The sequence below is a fragment of the Bidens hawaiensis genome, unplaced genomic scaffold (genome assembly GCF_021521415.1).
Source record: "Bidens hawaiensis isolate Kalapana, Puna unplaced genomic scaffold, B.hawaiensis_p1.1 tig00026143_1, whole genome shotgun sequence".
NCBI lineage: Eukaryota > Viridiplantae > Streptophyta > Magnoliopsida > Asterales > Asteraceae > Bidens > Bidens hawaiensis.
The window spans coordinates 75,298-97,901 of NW_027494201.1; the positions used below are offsets into that span (position 1 = coordinate 75,298).

Consider the following 22,604-nt stretch of genomic DNA (forward strand, 5'->3'; position numbering starts at 1 on the left):
AGTTGTGCGGATTCTCCCTGTGGTTCTGGTAGTTTTTGAACATAGTGATCAATTATGTTTAAACCACCAATTCCATCTTGGAGCCTCAAACAACGTAGTACTCGATGTTCCCGCTATGCGGGGATATTATTTCCGTTTTCGCAAGCATTGCCCAGAAGATCCTTCCTGGTTTCAATTCTCAGCGGGTGCTAGGTATGTGAAGGGTTTTGCCTTTACACTGTACCTGCATCCGTCTTACGGTTACTTTACTTCCAAGGTATTCCTGGCGTCCATTCCCTGCGGGTGCTAGGTATGTGAAGGGTTTTGCCTTTACACTGTACCCGCACCCGTCTTATGGTTACTTGGTTGCCAAATATTTTGGCTTCAATTCCCTGCGGGTGTTAGGTATGTGAAGGGTTTTGCCTTTACACTGTACCCACACCCGGCTTATGGTTACTTGTTTGCCAAGGTAAGGGGTATTTTCCCGCTTACTTTTTTGAACCTTAGTCTTCAAATTTTTAAATTTTGAAATTTGAAGAGTTGGTGGATGGATAACAACCCAATACCTCAAACGTCGTGCGACGGTTTCTTCTGACTGTGTCAGGACGTGCCAGAAGTTATGGCGACATGACATTATGTGGTCATTCCAGTTGCTTTTTCAGGCGCGTGGGCACGGGATTTCGGGCGCGTGGCCGCGAAATCTCTGGCACACGTCCTTTTGACAGCTGTTGCCAGCTTGCCTTTGCCACGCGTCATAGTTTCATTGCACCTTTGATTTCTCTCTCTTCCGTATTAAATTCATCGCATTAATTGCGATTACTATATAAAGGGGGAGAGGGTTATTTGCAATTCACACTTTCCACTTTCATCTCTTCTTCTCCAGTAATTTCCGGCGAATTTCTCTTTTTCGGTAAAGCATTACTCTGAAATTTCTTCTTTCTTCCACCATGTCTTCTCACGATGCTGATGATCAGAAGACTGCTGGCGAATGCCAGTGTTCTCTTCCTGTCGAGCTGTACCAGTATATCGTCAGGAAGTTCATGCTCGAGTCTCTCGAGCCTGAGTTTCCTGAGCCCCACCATACTGTGTACGATGCCCCTAGTGGCAAGATCGGGGTTTATGCTGCATTCTTTGTCTACGGAAACCTTAGGTTTCCGTTGACAAAGTTTGTGTACCGTGTCCTGGAGAGGCACGGTGTGCACCTGACAGAGGTGCACCCCATGGCCATTGCCAAGGTCCGGCACTTTGAGTGGGTGTGCCGGATACTGGGCCTTGAGCCCCTCGTTGACCGTCTGATGACCTTCTACACTTGGAGGTGCATCCAGGGGTGGTACACTCTTACAACCCGTATCAAGGGTTTAAAGATTTGTACCACCGAGCGGAGTCTTCGCTCATGGAGAAGAGAGTTCTTCTTCATATCCGCTCGCGCCATCCCCATCGCCATGAAGTTCAAGAATGGCCAGGCGCTTCCGAACCTTCCCGCCCTCAACTACGAGGAGGCGGAATGGTTCTCGAAGATATCCCGGGTCCAGTCCCCGGTTTTCCGTTTTCCGGAGTCGGCGATGGTGATGCTGGGGATGAGCCGGGTGTGGAAGGCGGCGAATGCGGATAAGGTTCCGATCGTCCTTGAATATGGTTCGAACTCTGTCCCTTATGGTACGTCTTGTTTCATTTTGCTGACTTCGATTTTTTCTAACTTTCTTGTTGATTTCAGAGGGGAACGATCTTCAGTCGCTCCTGAACCCGCGGGAGGAAGATGGTCCCGCGCGGATGGGTACTCGTGCTCTGGACGAGAACGAGTTGCCCATCTTAGAGCAGACCGCGGGTCGATTCGTGGAGGTTTACCCGCCAGGCCAAGAGATCCTGAGCCACCGACGGCCAGGTAAGCCTATCTTCTACCCTGAACCTCTCAATGCTGTGCCTGCTGCTGGAGTTGACATTTCTTCTTCTGAGGAATCCGCAGAAGGTCCTCCACTGGTGCGGAAGAAAAAGGCTGCCGTCGGGAAAGGCAAGGAGAAGGTGGCCTCTACGGCCGACCCGGTAGTCCTATCTGACTCGGAGTCAGATAGTGCAGAGGTGGCGGGGAAGCCCGGTGGTGAGGAGACCACCGCTCCGGAGGCTGTAGCTGTTACCTCCGGGGAGGCAGCGACGACGACGGTTACCGGTGTCAAGAGGCCGGCTCCATCGGGTTCGCCCCCGCTCGTCCGTACGTTCAAGCTCAAGAAACCCCGTAAGTACCCCCATAATTCTTGTCTAGATTTGTTGTTTCAAATAAATTTTTCTAACACTTTTGCTTGTGCAGGTGTGGATGTTGACGCATTCCAGGGTGGAGTTGGAGCAAGTATTCCCCCGCCAATGAGGGAAGGCTCGGTCAGCCTTCCCGAGGCGTCGACCCAGGCGTCTGCGCCTGCTTCCGTTGGTTCCAGCCTTCCTGAGGCTGTTCCAGCTGAGAAGGTGTCTCCGCCGGCCGTGAGTGCAATTTTTACAGCATCTTTCACGGAGCCGGCGGTTACTGTTGCTGAGGAGGCGACGCCAACAATGGCTACCACAGCGGCTGCCACTATACCTGCGCCACCGGCACCGACGGCCGGACCATCAGGTACGCGCCGGGCTTCCCGCCGATCTATGCCACCTTCCCGTCTGCCTGACCTGTTGGATGGATTTCCTTTAGGTTCAGGTGATGGGTTTGGCGGCTATCGGCCTGTTATTGACCCTACAGGTACGTAGGGTTCTTTTTCCTTTGTATATTTTTGTCATCTTTTCCTAACTGCCTTTGTTTCTTTTGCAGTGTCGGATTCCAATGAAGTGTATGCTCCAAGATGGAACATACGCCGAGGAACAACCCTTCGCACCCCTGTGGAGTGCGTGGATTGGGCTCGCCACGCTGCTCCTCATGGTGCGTTGGGGGAAGCCATGGCTAGCTACCAGGAGGGTAGGCTAACCAATGAGCTTCGGGTTCTCCAAGCCCGGATGCAGCCCCGCGTCGAGCTGCTTTGTCGTGAAAACGACAAGTTAAAAGCAGCTCGCGCCAAAGAAATATCTGAGACGCGGGCTCTGCGGGAGGAGAACCGGCAGTTGGCCACTGCCGCCGCCGAGAAGGAGAGAGCATTCAAGGCCCTCGAGGTTGAAGTCCAGGCGCGACTCGAGGCCCGCTCCAAGGCTGCCCAAGCTGTGAATGAACAGCTTCGGCTGGCTAAGGAGACTGCGCGAAACTCAACTGAGAGGGCTGCCAAGGCTGAAGCTGTTGCTGAGCCGCTTCGCGAAGAGAATGAGCAGCTTAAATGCAAATTAAAGGCTCTTCAGCATGCTCATGACGCCTTGGCAATGGAAGATGCCAAGAAGCTGCAGGAGATCCTTGACCAGAGGGGGGTGCTTGACCGCACTGAAAGGAAACTCAAAAGCGTCGAAGAGGCTGCCGCCAAGGAAGTTCAACTTGCCAACCTTGATAAAAGCGGAGCCGAACGTGATTACAAAGAAAGTCAAGCTACCCTCCAATGGCTGCTTCGAGAAGCGTTGCCTCAGGTATCTTTATCTTTTTCTTTACGCTTTCCGCTCGTAATTAGAAAATGTTCTAACTTGTATTCTTTTGTAGGTTGTGCGTCGGGTCCTTTCAGAGACCTCTTACGACGATGCAATGAGCGCAGCCCTCAACGCTTCTCATGAGGATGGGGAGAAGACTGGCTTCCTGCTTGGTCTAGGGTTTGCTGAGAGAGGCTTTCCGCCCTCCAACTTCCCTTTATTCAATGTTAACACTGCAGCTGCTTATGACCAAGCAGTGAACCAGTACGCTGCCTTCCCGCATCCGGTGGTGGAGAAGGTGAATGAAGCTGCTGATGCTGATGATGGGCTAAACATCCTTAAGACTTTCCTTGGACAGCCGCGCTCTGACGGTGCTGGTCCAAGCGGAGGTGGCCCTGAAGCCTGATCCTGAAGATCCCTTCCCACTGCTAGGATAGACTTAGCTTTGTATAGATTTCTTTTAGGCGGGTAGTTACCCGGCCACTGTTGTAATATATCATTGAAATATACGATTGTTATTCCTTTCATTGGATTCTTTGCTTTATAAACTTATGACTTGCATACTTAGTTTAAATTAGCAATTTTCCAAGTGTTTAGAATAAGTTAACCTGTGAACGTGGTTGATGATGGGTTAGAGTTTTGCTTCCTCCTTCGTGATTGTGCGGGTATAACCGTCACTTGCACTTGGTAGGATGGCTGAACTTTTGCCTTCATCTGACCGCGTGTAGGTTTTTCTTATCCTTTTTTAAGTGTTCATAAGTTAACCTTTTAACGTGGTAGATGGTAAGTTAAGTTTGGCTTCCTTGTTTGTGCTTGTGCGGGTAAGACCGTCACTTGCACTTACACGGATGGCTAAACTTTACCTACATCTGACCTGCGTGTAGGTTTTCCTTAGAACTTTTTAACATTTTGGCGTTGTGTTTATGCGGGTATTGCCGCCTTCCACACGCAACTACTTCTTCCCGTAAGGGAAGTTCATAGGTTACAAGCTATCAATACATCATGAAAGGAGAATCATTTCCATTAGAAGTGGCTCTAGGCCTTTTCTTTACAAGTTGGAATTGATCTACATATAACATTTGCGTAATTGAGCTCCATTCCATGTTCTAGGGATGGGAGTGCCATCGAGCCTTTCGAGCCGGTATGCGCCCTTTCCCATAACTTCTTTGATAACGTATGGCCCTTCCCAAATCGGGGCCAACTTTCCTGGGCGTTGTTGGTTCGAAGCCTCGTTGTTACGCAGTATGTAGTCTCCTTCATTGAAATTGCAGAGTTTTACCCGCGTGTTGTAGTATTTTTGCATTTGTCGTTTGTAGTTTTCTTCACGCACGGCGGCTAAGTCTCTGCGCTCTTCGGTTAGCATAAGGTCTAACCGTCTTTCCGCATCATTGTCTTCTGGTTGGATTAAGACCCTTGGTGAGGGTAAACCGATTTCGACTGGGATCATGGCTTCAGTGCCATAAGTGAGACTGAACGGGGTTTCTCCCGTACTGGTCTTCTTCAGCGTTCTGTTTGCCCAAAGGACGTGTGGAAGCTCGTCCACCCAACCGGATCTATGTTCCAAGAGTCTTCTCTTTATGCCTTCGACGATGCTCTTATTTGCTCTTTCCACCTCACCGTTACCTTGCGGGTGTGCCACTGAGGTAAAGGTGTGGGTGATTTGAAGTTCTTTCAGCCACTGCTGTAGCTTCTTGTCAGCAAAGTTGGTGCCATTATCGCTTACCAAATTCTGTGGAAGTCCAAAACGACAAATAATAAATTCCCAAATGAATTTTTTGATATGCTTTGCGGTTGTTTGGGCTAAAGGTTTCGCTTCTATCCATTTGGTGAAGTAGTCAATGGCTACCACTAGGAACTGAACATTCCCAGCTGCTGTAGGAAATGGGCCTGTCACGTCAATGGCCCACTTCTGAAATGGCCACGAGGAAGTGACAGGAACAAGTTCATTTTTCGGGCGATGCGTGTTGGGTGCGTAAAGCTGGCAAGATCTGCATTTTCTGATGTATGCCAACGCGTCCATATGCATCCCCGGCCAGAAGTATCCCGCGTTGTTTAGCTTGGCTACCACAGCGCGGGGGCCTGCGTGTACTCCACAGATGCCTTCGTGAACCTCCCTTAGGAGGTAGTCAGCATCTTGGTTGTCCACGCATCTTAACAATGGGCCAAGAAAGTTACGTCTGTAAAGGGTGTCATTGACCAGCTGATAATTCAGTGCTTTACAGCGTAGTTTTCTTGCCTGTGACTTTGACTCTGGTAACGTTCCTGCTTCAAGGTATTTTATTATTGGGGTCATCCATGTTTCTGTACCGGTTTGGATGACACAAATTTCCTTGTGCGGGACTGATGGTGTTTCGAGGAGTTCAACGCGGATGTCCTTTCCCAAGTGGGTGAAGGCCAGTGATGCAAGCTTGCTTAACGCATCCGCAGATTTGTTTTCGCTGCGCTTGACGTGTATCACTTTACAATCATTAAAATCGCGCATGATGGCTTTGGCCTGGGCAAGGTACAGGGCCATTGTGTCGTTCACAGCCGTGTACGTCCCGTTTATTTGGTTTGCCACTAGCATGGAATCTACATGGGCTTCCAAATTTTTTACACCCATTTTACGCGCAATCCTCAATCCGGCCAGGAATGCTTCATATTCAGCTTCGTTATTCGTACTTGGAAAATCCAGCCGAATAGCGTAAGTATATTCCTGGCCTGCTGGATTTGTTAATTTTAACCCTGCGCCTGAACCCTCGTTACTAGCTGCTCCATCAGTGTAGAGTCGCCAGACCTCATTGATTTCGTGTGCTGGGGAGGGTTGAACCTCCTCCTGACACTCTTTCTCCCGTGAAGCGGGGACTTCTGCAATAAAATCGCCAGCACCTCAACATGAGTAGTGAGTACGAGTACTCAGACGACGAGAGGGAAGACTCCGACACCGACGCGAACCCTCGCCATAGGGCGAAAGGGAAGCGTAAGGAAACGGATCCCCAGCCAAAAACGGATCCACATGGCTGATTTTATTGCAGAAGTCCCCGCTTCACGGGAGAAAGAGTGTCAGGAGGAGGTTCAACCCTCCCCAGCACACGAAATCAATGAGGTCTGGCGACTCTACACTGATGGAGCAGCTAGTAACGAGGGTTCAGGCGCAGGGTTAAAATTAACAAATCCAGCAGGCCAGGAATATACTTACGCTATTCGGCTGGATTTTCCAAGTACGAATAACGAAGCTGAATATGAAGCATTCCTGGCCGGATTGAGGATTGCGCGTAAAATGGGTGTAAAAAATTTGGAAGCCCATGTAGATTCCATGCTAGTGGCAAACCAAATAAACGGGACGTACACGACTGTGAACGACACAATGGCCCTGTACCTTGCCCAGGCCAAAGCCATCATGCGCGATTTTAATGATTGTAAAGTGATACACGTCAAGCGCAGCGAAAACAAATCTGCGGATGCGTTAAGCAAGCTTGCATCACTGGCCTTCACCCACTTGGGAAAGGACATCCGCGTTGAACTCCTCGAAACACCATCAGTCCCGCACAAGGAAATTTGTGTCATCCAAACCGGTACAGAAACATGGATGACCCCAATAATAAAATACCTTGAAGCAGGAACGTTACCAGAGTCAAAGTCACAGGCAAGAAAACTACGCTGTAAAGCACTGAATTATCAGCTGGTCAATGACACCCTTTACAGACGTAACTTTCTTGGCCCATTGTTAAGATGCGTGGACAACCAAGATGCTGACTACCTCCTAAGGGAGGTTCACGAAGGCATCTGTGGAGTACACGCAGGCCCCCGCGCTGTGGTAGCCAAGCTAAACAACGCGGGATACTTCTGGCCGGGGATGCATATGGACGCGTTGGCATACATCAGAAAATGCAGATCTTGCCAGCTTTACGCACCCAACACGCATCGCCCGAAAAATGAACTTGTTCCTGTCACTTCCTCGTGGCCATTTCAGAAGTGGGCCATTGACGTGACAGGCCCATTTCCTACAGCAGCTGGGAATGTTCAGTTCCTAGTGGTAGCCATTGACTACTTCACCAAATGGATAGAAGCGAAACCTTTAGCCCAAACAACCGCAAAGCATATCAAAAAATTCATTTGGGAATTTATTATTTGTCGTTTTGGACTTCCACAGAATTTGGTAAGCGATAATGGCACCAACTTTGCTGACAAGAAGCTACAGCAGTGGCTGAAAGAACTTCAAATCACCCACACCTTTACCTCAGTGGCACACCCGCAAGGTAACGGTGAGGTGGAAAGAGCAAATAAGAGCATCGTCGAAGGCATAAAGAGAAGACTCTTGGAACATAGATCCGGTTGGGTGGACGAGCTTCCACACGTCCTTTGGGCAAACAGAACGCTGAAGAAGACCAGTACGGGAGAAACCCCGTTCAGTCTCACTTATGGCACTGAAGCCATGATCCCAGTCGAAATCGGTTTACCCTCACCAAGGGTCTTAATCCAACCAGAAGACAATGATGCGGAAAGACGGTTAGACCTTATGCTAACCGAAGAGCGCAGAGACTTAGCCGCCGTGCGTGAAGAAAACTACAAACGACAAATGCAAAAATACTACAACACGCGGGTAAAACTCTGCAATTTCAATGAAGGAGACTACATACTGCGTAACAACGAGGCTTCGAACCAACAACGCCCAGGAAAGTTGGCCCCGATTTGGGAAGGGCCATACGTTATCAAAGAAGTTCTGGGAAAGGGCGCATACCGGCTCGAAAGGCTCGATGGCACTCCCATCCCTAGAACATGGAATGGAGCTCAATTACGCAAATGTTATATGTAGATCAATTCCAACTTGTAAAGAAAAGGCCTAGAGCCACTTCTAATGGAAATGATTCTCCTTTCATAATGTATTGATAGCTTGTAACCTATGAACTTCCCTTACGGGAAGAAGTAGTTGCGTGTGGAAGGCGGCAATACCCGCATAAACACAACGCCAAAATGTTAAAAAGTTCTAAGGAAAACCTACACGCAGGTCAGATGTAGGTAAAGTTTAGCCATCCGTGTAAGTGCAAGTGACGGTCTTACCCGCACAATCACAAACAAGGAAGCCAAACTTAACTTACCATCTACCACGTTAAAAGGTTAACTTATGAACACTTAAAAAAGGATAAGAAAAACCTACACGCGGTCAGATGAAGGCAAAAGTTCAGCCATCCTACCAAGTGCAAGTGACGGTTATACCCGCACAATCACGAAGGAGGAAGCAAAACTCTAACCCATCATCAACCACGTTCACAGGTTAACTTATTCTAAACACTTGGAAAATTGCTAATTTAAACTAAGTATGCAAGTCATAAGTTTATAAAGCAAAGAATCCAATGAAAGGAATAACAATCGTATATTTCAATGATATATTACAACAGTGGCCGGGTAACTACCCGCCTAAAAGAAATCTATACAAAGCTAAGTCTATCCTAGCAGTGGGAAGGGATCTTCAGGATCAGGCTTCAGGGCCACCTCCGCTTGGACCAGCACCGTCAGAGCGCGGCTGTCCAAGGAAAGTCTTAAGGATGTTTAGCCCATCATCAGCATCAGCAGCTTCATTCACCTTCTCCACCACCGGATGCGGGAAGGCAGCGTACTGGTTCACTGCTTGGTCATAAGCAGCTGCAGTGTTAACATTGAATAAAGGGAAGTTGGAGGGCGGAAAGCCTCTCTCAGCAAACCCTAGACCAAGCAGGAAGCCAGTCTTCTCCCCATCCTCATGAGAAGCGTTGAGGGCTGCGCTCATTGCATCGTCGTAAGAGGTCTCTGAAAGGACCCGACGCACAACCTACAAAAGAATACAAGTTAGAACATTTTCTAATTACGAGCGGAAAGCGTAAAGAAAAAGATAAAGATACCTGAGGCAACGCTTCTCGAAGCAGCCATTGGAGGGTAGCTTGACTTTCTTTGTAATCACGTTCGGCTCCGCTTTTATCAAGGTTGGCAAGTTGAACTTCCTTGGCGGCAGCCTCTTCGACGCTTTTGAGTTTCCTTTCAGTGCGGTCAAGCACCCCCCTCTGGTCAAGGATCTCCTGCAGCTTCTTGGCATCTTCCATTGCCAAGGCGTCATGAGCATGCTGAAGAGCCTTTAATTTGCATTTAAGCTGCTCATTCTCTTCGCGAAGCGGCTCAGCAACAGCTTCAGCCTTGGCAGCCCTCTCAGTTGAGTTTCGCGCAGTCTCCTTAGCCAGCCGAAGCTGTTCATTCACAGCTTGGGCAGCCTTGGAGCGGGCCTCGAGTCGCGCCTGGACTTCAACCTCGAGGGCCTTGAATGCTCTCTCCTTCTCGGCGGCGGCAGTGGCCAACTGCCGGTTCTCCTCCCGCAGAGCCCGCGTCTCAGATATTTCTTTGGCGCGAGCTGCTTTTAACTTGTCGTTTTCACGACAAAGCAGCTCGACGCGGGGCTGCATCCGGGCTTGGAGAACCCGAAGCTCATTGGTTAGCCTACCCTCCTGGTAGCTAGCCATGGCTTCCCCCAACGCACCATGAGGAGCGTTGTTCCATCTTGGAACAAGGGGTGCGAAGGGTTGTTCCTCGGCGTATGTTCCATCTTGGAACATACACTTCATTGGAATCCGACACTGCAAAAGAAACAAAGGCAGTTAGGAAAAGATGACAAAAATATACAAAGGAAAAAGAACCCTACGTACCTGTAGGGTCAATAACAGGCCGATAGCCGCCAAACCCATCACCTGAACCTAAAGGAAATCCATCCAACAGGTCAGGCAGACGGGAAGGTGGCATAGATCGGCGGGAAGCCCGGCGCGTACCTGATGGTCCGGCCGTCGGTGCCGGTGGCGCAGGTATAGTGGCAGCCGCTGTGGTAGCCATTGTTGGCGTCGCCTCCTCAGCAACAGTAACCGCCGGCTCCGTGAAAGATGCTGTAAAAATTGCACTCACGGCCGGCGGAGACACCTTCTCAGCTGGAACAGCCTCAGGGAGGCTGGAACCAACGGAAGCAGGCGCAGACGCCTGGGTCGACGCCTCGGGAAGGCTGACCGAGCCTTCCCTCATTGGCGGGGGAATACTTGCTCCAACTCCACCCTGGAATGCGTCAACATCCACACCTGCACAAGCAAAAGTGTTAGAAAAATTTATTTGAAACAACAAATCTAGACAAGAATTATGGGGGTACTTACGGGGTTTCTTGAGCTTGAACGTACGGACGAGCGGGGGCGAACCCGATGGAGCCGGCCTCTTGACACCGGTAACCGTCGTCGTCGCTGCCTCCCCGGAGGTAACAGCTACAGCCTCCGGAGCGGTGGTCTCCTCACCACCGGGCTTCCCCGCCACCTCTGCACTATCTGACTCCGAGTCAGATAGGACTACCGGGTCGGCCGTAGAGGCCACCTTCTCCTTGCCTTTCCCGACGGCAGCCTTTTTCTTCCGCACCAGTGGAGGACCTTCTGCGGATTCCTCAGAAGAAGAAATGTCAACTCCAGCAGCAGGCACAGCATTGAGAGGTTCAGGGTAGAAGATAGGCTTACCTGGCCGTCGGTGGCTCAGGATCTCTTGGCCTGGCGGGTAAACCTCCACGAACCGACCCGCGGTCTGCTCTAAGATGGGCAACTCGTTCTCGTCCAGAGCACGAGTACCCATCCGCGCGGGACCATCTTCCTCCCGCGGGTTCAGGAGCGACTGAAGATCGTTCCCCTCTGAAATCAACAAGAAAGTTAGAAAAAATCGAAGTCAGCAAAATGAAACAAGACGTACCATAAGGGACAGAGTTCGAACCATATTCAAGGACGATCGGAACCTTATCCGCATTCGCCGCCTTCCACACCCGGCTCATCCCCAGCATCACCATCGCCGACTCCGGAAAACGGAAAACCGGGGACTGGACCCGGGATATCTTCGAGAACCATTCCGCCTCCTCGTAGTTGAGGGCGGGAAGGTTCGGAAGCGCCTGGCCATTCTTGAACTTCATGGCGATGGGGATGGCGCGAGCGGATATGAAGAAGAACTCTCTTCTCCATGAGCGAAGACTCCGCTCGGTGGTACAAATCTTTAAACCCTTGATACGGGTTGTAAGAGTGTACCACCCCTGGATGCACCTCCAAGTGTAGAAGGTCATCAGACGGTCAACGAGGGGCTCAAGGCCCAGTATCCGGCACACCCACTCAAAGTGCCGGACCTTGGCAATGGCCATGGGGTGCACCTCTGTCAGGTGCACACCGTGCCTCTCCAGGACACGGTACACAAACTTTGTCAACGGAAACCTAAGGTTTCCGTAGACAAAGAATGCAGCATAAACCCCGATCTTGCCACTAGGGGCATCGTACACAGTATGGTGGGGCTCAGGAAACTCAGGCTCGAGAGACTCGAGCATGAACTTCCTGACGATATACTGGTACAGCTCGACAGGAAGAGAACACTGGCATTCGCCAGCAGTCTTCTGATCATCAGCATCGTGAGAAGACATGGTGGAAGAAAGAAGAAATTTCAGAGTAATGCTTTACCGAAAAAGAGAAATTCGCCAGAAATTACTGGAGAAGAAGAGATGAAAGTGGAAAGTGTGAATTGCAAATAACCCTCTCCCCCTTTATATAGTAATCGCAATTAATGCGATGAATTTAATACGGAAGAGAGAGAAATCAAAGGTGCAATGAAACTATGACGCGTGGCAAAGGCAAGCTGGCAACAGCTGTCAAAAGGACGTGTGCCAGAGATTTCGCGGCCACGCGCCCGAAATCCCGTGCCCACGCGCCTGAAAAAGCAACTGGAATGACCACATAATGTCATGTCGCCATAACTTCTGGCACGTCCTGACACAGTCAGAAGAAACCGTCGCACGACGTTTGAGGTATTGGGTTGTTATCCATCCACCAACTCTTCAAATTTCAAAATGAAGAAACACTAAGTGACCCCGGGCAGATTATGAGTAACAATCACGACTTATATTGTGCACGAAAATGAGTCTTTGAACGAAAGACTTGTTAAAAACTAGTCGCGAAAATCACCAGATCGCAACCCGATTGTCTCAATCACCAAACTTCTGATTCCTTCTTGACCGGTCTTCGATTCTTTATTTCGATCACCCCTTGATCGTTAACAATAAAAAGAAAACTTCAGGGGCCTTTCCTGCTAATTTAATTATTATGTTTGCAATAGTGTTACTTATTAACTCCTAAAAAAACCCGCCACGCGACTTCACCGTTGACTTTTTTTTTCTAGAATTAACCAAATTGCCTTTGAAAGAAAAGAGCATACAAATAAATTGTTGTTAGCAATTCCACGCCTCGTTTTCTCTTAAATTCGATAACAATTCAGTATAAACGTTGGTAAACTTCTTGAACATAACCACACTTGAATTGTTCGTTGGTCGGTACCTTTTGGAATAGTACTGATCGGAAACCAACTTGTTTTTGAGTTGTCGTTGCACGAACAACCTACTAGCTTCCTGCCGCTAGCAAACACTTGCAATTCGATCACGACTTGACCGAACTCTCCTTATCAATCACGACTTTGATGGATGACACCAAGAGCGTAACAGCTCTGATACGAATTCAAGTCCCGACCGATATAAATCATGAACTAAACGAATAACTATATTTTATAGTAATAAAAAAATCTAACTCAAAAAACCGATTACAATTTGTCAAACCCTAACTCGGCTTAACTCTTGATGAACCCTAATTCGATTGCATCTCATGTGTTCTTGATGAGCCCTAACTCGGTTCCATATTGCATTCTTGTGTGTTCTATAATATTTAACCATCATCGGCTTATATAGACTAACATAACTTGCTAGCCAAGACATTACCTATTTTAATTACAATGAAATTAGGAAACATATATTAATTAGAAAACAGAACCAGCTATGACCGTTTTATCAATATTGGTCATTCAAGTTCACAGACATGTCATTTGTGATTTGTGTGCTAAAGCTAAACATACTAGATTATCCTTCACTGTTAATGTTATTAAAACTAAAGATTGAATAAACTTTTACATTGTGATATACGGGGGAAATACATAACCTTGTCCCTCATACGAGAAAATTTTTTTTAGCCATTGTTGATGATTAAAGTCGCCCAGTTTTGGTTTTCCTTTTAAGACACAAATATGAAGCGAGTGACCACTTTTGTAAAATGGTAAAGTCCCAATTGGCAAAACTATTAAACGATTCTATTGTGACAACGGTGGTGAGTTTTTTTTGAGGTATGATCAATTTTTATAACAGACAAAGAATCTTACTTGAAACTACGTGTTCAATGTCCACAAACACTACAATAAAATGGTGAGGTGTAACAATTTTTTTTTTAAATTTAGTAGTTTATTTGCTGTAGATTTAAAGAAAAAAATTGAACGACAACACTCAACTGTTTCGTGATTTGTACTTCACAAGATCCAAGCCCATATATTTGATTTATAATATTATGATGTACCAATTATTAAGATTTGTTAATTGGGATTAAAAATATTTAAATAAAGCAGGAGCAGGAGCTAAAGGAGCACGTTTTGGTGCAATGAAAGCCTTACACTATATTCTTTAGTTTTTTATTTAAGGGATTGGAAAGAAAAGATAACAAAATTTTTCTTTCTTCATTCTTGAGTTTTTTCATTAAATGAAAACAAAGAGAATGAAAGGAAAAGTTAACCTTTTTTTCTTCAAAACTTTCCTGCCAAATATGGCCGGATTGTAAAAGAAATTTTATATCTCATTACCATATTACCAATTTATCCTATCTTAATTTTTTTTCCATGTTATGAGGATATAATTGTAAAGTTACAATTTTTTTTCATATCTTTTCCTTCCAATCTAACTCAAGAATGTAATAAACACTTTCTTTTCTTTTATTTTATTTTAACTCGAGAATGCTTTTAAGTATATAATTTCTTTTTCTTTCTTTCTCTATCCAATCTCACCATTTCTTTTCCTTGTATTATAAACCCGAGAATACGATGTTAATATTAAAGTGGCGTCACTTCTTTTTACGTTGTGCAATAGTCGATACTATATAGTACAATCTTCTTTTAGTTTTCTACACTATTTTAGCTTTCTACACAATTATATATATATATATATATATATATATATATATACATATACATGTATATTAGGCTATGTGTAGTAGAGGGGCTACAAATTGGGGCGTTTTGTGCCGTGTGACGTCCAGTCAGCAAGGGGTGAGAATTTGTTTTTGGGGTGTAATGGTGTAGGGGCTACAATAGTAATATAATAATAATGTATACATATATATACATATATCTCTCACACATACAAAATATAATAATAATAAATGAAACAAGAAAGCAAAGATACAACAGAATATCGCCCCTCCCCTTTTCGCCCACATAATTTCGCCCCTTTGTAGCCCAGGGGGCGGTGTTCTCGCCCCAAAACCTCCATTATCGCCTCATTTATTCGCCCACTACATAAAGCCTTAGTTAACAATGAAGAAACAATCAAGAATCATAGCACGACTATGATGAGTGGCCGAGCCAATATTTTTTTTCCTATGGATTCACTATAATTAAGAGTGATTTTCATATATGGTAATTTAACGGTAACAAGAAGTACAAACCCAAGTGAAAAGCAATGAAATTGTAACATTGTTAGAGTTGATGCCTTGAAACATAAATGATCAATAATAACAATACATTTTTAGGTGTCCTTCAATTCTACTAACCTAAAAATCAATAGCTTAAAAGGTTGGATCATGAAACATGAATAGTTTCATTTAATTTGTATCGCATGAAAACAAAACTATGTGTTATCATTTAGTTGGTTATCATGAATAGTTTAAGGTTGGTGGTTTTGTTGTTGGAAAAATGTAAGCCAACAGAAGCTCATTCCAAATGTCGGGAACTCCAGGAAGACACCAACGTGTACAATCAGAAGCACGTTGTGGGTTCTTTTTTTGCTCTTCGGTTAAGGGATGCCATAGTCTCCGGTAGACCGTAGGGTGTGCATCTTTTCGATATTGTGTTAGTTGCGTTATGTTTATCAATTGCACATTCACCCCTTTAGCTTTCAATTTGCTCAATGATGACTCTAATATTCTTAGCATCTGCCGAGTGGTTCCACTTTCCCAGAATCCATCAACCGTCACTGGCTCGGTCTCTTTGTAACATGTTGCTTGATTCTCTCCTCCCCAATCTTTAGCTCTACAAATTATGAAAGAAAAGAGTAAGTTAACAACCGAAGAAATACCACTAGAAAACTAGGCATTTGCAACCGGAAAAAGCATTCGCAAAATCAGTAGCATTTTGCGAACGAGTTCTTAAGGTAGTAAATTTGTCGACTGAGTTTTCTAGTAGTGAAAAAACCAAAAGAGAATAAAGAATTAAGGTATATTTTTGTTGGTACTTTGAATGAGTTGCTGTAAGGCTCATGAAAAACATCTTGGTTTTTGCAGGGTCAATATGTGTCTGCACCCATTTAGACCATGTTTGGAGAACCATCTTGTATGCTCGAATATTATCAACTTCATCGTACACTTGATTAGGACCGCCCAACAATGATCCCGGACCCTTCCTGATTTGGAAACCAAGAGACGAAATTTTTTAGTAGATGTTTTAGGAACGAGATTGGTATTTCTAGTTGATTTTTAGAACTTCTTATACTTCTAGGCGACTAGGCACTAGGCATTTTGCTACCCTTTAGCCTATAGGCGAAGCAAACTTTCTAAAAGCATAATAAGTTCCAAAAATAACTCAGAAGGTAACACCAATTTTTTTTTTAAGGTTTTATTTTCTTTTGTTAAGAACTTACAAGAGCCTTATTATTGGTAATCTCCACCACAGATATGTATTAAAGACGAGTATATCTGCATCAACCCAATGCCTGCCATGTTTCTTGATGGATTCAATTCGAACAGTTCGATGGTCAAGGCTATGGTTTGATGGATCATCACCATTGAATTCGACCAGCATCGGAGCCCAGTAGTAATCAACCGACATATTGTAGTCCTGTTTTGTTTAACAACTTGTTACTATCATCATTTAAAGAATACCCTTTGAGATAACCAAATATATACAATTCTATAAAATGTGTAATCACTTGTGTTGTTCTCAGATTATTCACGTTACAATATTCAAACTATGTATCTTTATGTTTATTAATAAGAAGAAAATGAGTAGTCTTAAATAATTTCACTACAAAACAAAACAACTTTGAGTGACTACATATTCGTCTCGATCTGATGATCACAGAGGGATCACCAACGTACAAAAATATGTACTTTTTGAGAGTTTTATTTTACCGTCCGTGAATCAGTATGTATTCACGGATGGATCTATCGTTCAGTTTGGTCTTTGAATGTTATTTCTGTAGATAAAAGGTAGGACATATATACTTACCCTGGCCCTAAAGCTGTACAAGGTACGATTGAGACCAAGCTTAAGCTTCTTTTTCCCTGGGATTGATTTATAGAGCATGCACATCATCGAATCCCATTGGTTCCTGTTTACCGAATCTCCCACAAACAATAGCCATTTACCCTTTGGTCTTTCTACTACATCATTTCCATCAAATCTGTTCATTTGCCGAACGATAAAACATTAGAAATTATCAAACTACAAACAATGTAGGATAATTATTAGTAATATCGGTCACTTGATTATTGTTTCATGTAGAAGCTAGAGAGTGTGAGAGTGAGAAAGAGAAACCTAGGGAAGTCACAGCCATGGGGTTGCCATCTCCATTGTTGATACTTGGAATCCTTTCTGCCATAAGTTTGGCAAGCCAAATCACCATACATTAAAGGGCATTCATCTTCTTTATATAAAGGGTAATGACTCTTATTATCATGGACCCATCTGCCTGAGAACAAATCGCATGTTTCCGTTAAGGAAGACGGTGTGATTTCTCTCATTCTTTGATGATCAAAACCTTGTGTGTTGTTCTTTTTATTGGTATCTATATCTGCATTTCCATTTGCAGTAGTATGAGTAACTTTAATGTTGCTACTCACAGCTTCTTTGCTATTGTTTCTATAAAAGCTTATAGTTGCTATTCCTCCAAGGAAGAACATGATTATGCTACAATAGAACATGGTCTTCATGTCCCATACCATTGAAGAATGCTTCTTACCCATCTCTCTCACACGGGCGTGCGCGCACACACACACTTGAAGGAGTCGTATAGGCAGAGAGATTAGAATCTTGTACTTCACAGAGCTTTTCGTCTCCTTGATAGCTGGAAGTTCTCCAAAAGTATGAAAAGCTGGAGGACTTTGTACCATCCAAAGGAGAGTATCATTCATTGTACTTATGCATGAGGAATTAGAAGGATCAATTTGATTTAACCACATGCTTGAACTTCATTTGTTTGATAAGTACTGAGGGACTTGTGATTGCCACATGTGATTGTCAAACTCAAATCATTAAGTTGACTTTTGTAATTATACAAGGGTGATATTGTGCGTATATATAACCAACAGGCATATATATATATGACATCATTATACAAGTGGTTATAATGGCTGAAAATACAAGTTGCAAAAGTTGTAGAGACCAGACAAAGAAACCTAAACCCGGTTTCCTCTCATACTGTCGCCGCGACACCACCGTACACCCGTCGCCTCCTACTGTCGTTGCCACATCGCCGCCTCCGACCCCGTTGGCCACCTGCTCACCACCGTTTCCGCTCTGAACCACCACAGAAACCAGCCCGGTTTTGGACTGATTGAACCGCTTAGACCAGTTTCCTGTTTTGGTTCGTCACGTCCGGTGTTCATATTTGATTTGATCAAATCAGGTTTTTCTTAGTGTTAGACGAGTAGAATCTGAGGAGTTTAGATTTGGGAATTCGTTTGGAGACAAGTTTCATGTTCCGGATCTAGCTCCCGGAGTTGTTGATTCTCGGTGTTCGAACTATACAAGTCTACATCAACCAGTCGATTGATGTATTGTATTACACAATTATGAACATCCTATCGTTGTATTGTTTCTATTTAGTTTTGCATATGGACACATGGTGGACGAACCAAAGTTTAAACTTTAAAGTTTAGTTTGGATCGGTTCATTATTTACTTTTGCTGCCTAAACCATTTAATTGTTAAATATTGTGTTAATACTAGTGTATGGATTCAACATCTAATTGAGCCAAACATACATGTGATTTTCACATTTGAAAAATATAAGCATACATAATCTCATTCCATACATCAGGCACACCAGGAAGACACCAATGTATACAATCTGAATAACTACTTGGATTGGACAATTGTTCTTCACTCAATGCACCCCATTGCTTCCTATAAATTGAAGGATGACCTTCCTTTCTGTATTCTGAAAGCTGCGTTATGTTGATGAATTCAACTTTCAAACCTCTTGTTTTTAGTTCATCAATGGTATTTTCTACTATTCTCATCATGTTTGGATCTGTTTTGTTTCCGGTATACCCCTCCTTCTTAATCAATTCAGTCTCACCATAACAATTTTGGCCATTAGATCCGCCCCATTCTTCTGCGCTACAATCGATAACACATATGTTTTCTTCCTTAGAGTAACATTTTATCACCATTCAATCTTAAAAGTTCAGTAATATGTTAGACTATATATAAAACATTGTAAAGAACAGTCTCACTCTGCTATAAAAGAAACATTTTCGGCTAATTTTCGTTAATATTGTTCCATATCAACTTACCATATTCTAACTGAGATAAAAAAACACTTATATTGGGAATTACCTTAGCAAGTGTCAACATAGATTATCATGCTTCAGCCAGTAATAGTTTGAATTATTTAAAATTTAATTCGCACGTATAATAATATATAGTTAAGGTATAACTATATATAACAAACTTGATGCTAAAACTTGGACAAAACTGAATGAAGTTCTTACTTTTCATGAACAGGTGACATGCTGATGAAAAACAATCGCGTCTTGGCTCGATCAACATGTATCTCTAACCAATCTGACCATGTTTTAAAGGCCATTTCATAGCTACGTACATTCTCCACTTCTTTATATATTCCATTTTCATCTTTAAACGAACCCCACCTAATAGTCATTAAATTCAACATCTAGCTTGTTAATTAATTATTATTTACTTTCTTTAAGCAACATATAATATAATTGTAATTAATAAACAATAATATTCTTGATGTTTCTCCAACCATGAAGACTTTTGTGTACAGTTATTTGATTGATCAGTATGAACTTACAAGACTTTGATATGGGGTTGTTTCCACCAAAGATAGGAATTAAAGACTAGTATATCTGCATCAGTCCAAACCCTAGCATGCTTTTCAATGGACTGTGTCCGGACGATCCTTTCGGGTAATTTATGGTTCACCGGGTCGTCTGAGTTAGACTCAACTAACAATGGGTCCCAATAGAACTCGATTGACGCGTTGTAACCCTACATTTAGTCGAATATTCACACAAAAAGATTAAATATCTCCAAAATACATGTTAAATTTGGTTAGTTTAAATATATATAGAGGTAGGCTTATTGGTTACTTACAAGAGCTTTATAGATGATTAAGTTGGAACCAGTGTTGTTAAGGAGTTTCATCTTTGGATCAAGAATTGATGAATCTAAAAGACAAACCATTGAAACCCATTGTCCTCTATTTAATGAGTCACCGACAAACACCATCCTCTTGTTCCTTAGCTCCTCCAGCAATCTTGTTGCATTGAATCTAATATGAAACACAAATAATAATAATAATAATAATAATAATAATAATAATAATAATAATAATAATAATAAATTAAAATATTTTAGCATAATTGAGCACAAGAAATCAAATTCATTTCAAGTCACTTAAATCAAGATCAAGAACCAAGAAATTAACTAAATTCAACATTGGCTAGCCTAACAAATAATTATGTGATATACAAGAATAATTGTGGATTTTGCCTTTTAGTCTTTTACCTTCTTTTTTCTACTTTTTCTAAACTAGTTATTATAAGGTATATGCCATATTTGAGAGTGCACGTGAGTGTTTTTGTCACTACTTGCAAACTTGACAATTAAGACCGAAATTTAACAACCAAAAAAATTTGCAAAATTAGCAACCGTGTTGCGACTGTAATCATAACAGTCGCAAAGTCGAGACCGACCAATATCCTGTCGCAAAACAGTTGCAAGTTTTACGATCACCTAGTTCATCGTAATTCTGGCACAAAACAGTGAATCAAAAATTTAACTAGGGTAAACCAATCATAATTTCGGTCAAAAAACAGGATTACACAGAAACTTTTGCGACCGGCTTTTTGTCGCAAAATCGTGTGTCCAGTTTTCTAGTAGTTTTTATGTGTGTGACAGAGAGTGAGAGAGGTGGAGAAAGAGACCTTGGAAGGTCACATTGATTAGGTTGCCACCTCCAATATTGATAACTCAGATCCTCTCTTCCAAACTTGTTGCATGCCAATTGATCCGACATAAATTTGCATTCTTTCTCTTTGTAAAGAGGGTATGACTTGTTATCAAACACCCATTTCCCAGAAAACAAATTGCACTCCGAATGCGAAGAGCCCGAAAATGTAACATCCACCATGACCGGAATCATGCTAAACGTGACATATTCACGGGCCATGTAAACCGCTGCGACGAAAAACACTGCCAAAATAAGTGAAACAAAAAACTGAATGATACTAAATTTTACTGATGCTCCCCATGTTATGGCCACCAAATTTTGGTTTCTTGCCACCATTAAAAATATAATATTAATTGATTCTCTTTAGAAAATATTAATCCTTTTTATGCAATTTCTGGCTTCCAAGTTGGGTTTTATCCCCATTTTAAGTTTCTAATAGTTGGTGAGGATTGGTGTATTGTTTTATAAGAAAATATATTTATGAGGATTTGATTGACGTGTTGTGGCCAAGTTGGAAATGGATTGGTTTTGAATTAAGTACTCCTGGTCAAAAGGATTATAATAATAACTTTTTTGTTGGAAAGTTTGGAAGTTTATATTTTGTTCCATTGAGTTTCGTTACTCTTAAACTACTAAGCTAAAAACATTTAAGACATAGGAAAAATACTGAGATGATAAATATAAGAAATAAAATGATGAACCAAGAAATATTATAAAAAAATATAGGGACTCTATAATGTTGTAAAACAAACACATCAACATTGCCTGCGCATGGTAGATGGCAAATTCATCTGGAAATATTTAGGATCATATAGGGTGCTAATATCGGTTAACATAAAGGTCAGATCAATATCGAGAAGAAGAAAACATGTTTTGAATGTTTGTTGTCGATAGGGACATTAATAGCAACACTTGGAGTGTCTCCCAAAACAATTGTAACACTTCCGAGGGTCGATCAAGCTCACGTTTGTTTATTATCTAATATGCGACACCAAAATTGTCGCCTAGACTTTGCGACATAACCTAGTGTCGCTACTAGCTTAACAGCGACGTATGGTTCTATTTTCTGTATGTAGTTCCTTCGTTTGTTTGTTTTAAGCTAGTCGTTCAAGCTATTGTTATAGGGCACGGTGTTAAATTCGGTGACTTATTGTAAAAGAATCATTAGAGCGGGGTTGTTAATGTAATCATCTTTGGCTTTTATTGAGTTATGTTAGTTGAGTTGTTTGGTTAAACTCTTTTTCATCTTATGTCCCTATTTCGGATCTTGAATATCATGACAATTGATATTTCACATATCTGAATGTGTTTAGTATCAATCTTGCATTTGATCTAGAGATAAATAGACCTCCAAAACCTTTGCCGATACAAAACAAAAATAAAATCTGCCAAAAAAGTTATATGAGAGAAACACTGCCTATCATCAAACAACCATATATAAATAGTTAAATACAAACTCCGCAACAACGTTTGAAAGGTTTGAAACCAAATCTTATCTGAATTATACTTTTTAAAATCCTTAAGGATGGATTACGGACAAGTAGGGATGTTCAAGGTTCGGTTTTGAAATTTTTACATCAAACAGTAAACCAGACCATTAGTAACATTTTGAAGTATCGAAAAGCGAAAGAGAAACGTTGAAACTTTAAACCGAACTATTACTAATAGTTAGTTTCATAATTTAGACTAAGAAGATTTATTTCATAAAGAATGGAATCCTAGACCGATTCTTCTCCTGGGTAGTAATATATTAATGGTACACAGAAAAGAAAAATAACAGACCTCATTATGGTTCAAACAAGCACAATTGAATTCAATGGTGAATTGGT

At 43.0% G+C, this 22,604-nt stretch overlaps 2 protein-coding genes across 2 annotated transcripts; both read right to left on the reverse strand.

Annotated features, from left to right (window-relative positions):
- Window positions 1–15,233: 15,233 nt before the first annotated feature.
- Window positions 15,234–17,540, reverse strand: LOC143572894 (protein trichome birefringence-like 34). The gene is made up of 5 exons (XM_077057928.1): window positions 17,113–17,540; window positions 16,804–16,978; window positions 16,217–16,413; window positions 15,812–15,979; window positions 15,234–15,609 (listed from the first exon to the last, which is right to left on the reverse strand). Exons 1-5 carry the CDS (start codon window positions 17,538–17,540, stop codon window positions 15,234–15,236), a joined length of 1,344 nt encoding a protein of 447 aa, XP_076914043.1.
- Window positions 17,541–18,544: 1,004 nt separating this feature from the next.
- On the reverse strand, window positions 18,545–21,263 carry LOC143572871 (protein trichome birefringence-like 34). The gene is made up of 5 exons (XM_077057913.1): window positions 20,750–21,263; window positions 19,917–20,094; window positions 19,615–19,811; window positions 19,292–19,450; window positions 18,545–18,917 (listed from the first exon to the last, which is right to left on the reverse strand). The coding sequence occupies exons 1-5, from the start codon at window positions 21,109–21,111 to the stop codon at window positions 18,569–18,571; spliced, it is 1,245 nt and encodes a 414-aa protein (XP_076914028.1). The 5' UTR covers window positions 21,112–21,263; the 3' UTR covers window positions 18,545–18,568.
- Between the last annotated feature and the right edge of the window lie 1,341 nt (window positions 21,264–22,604).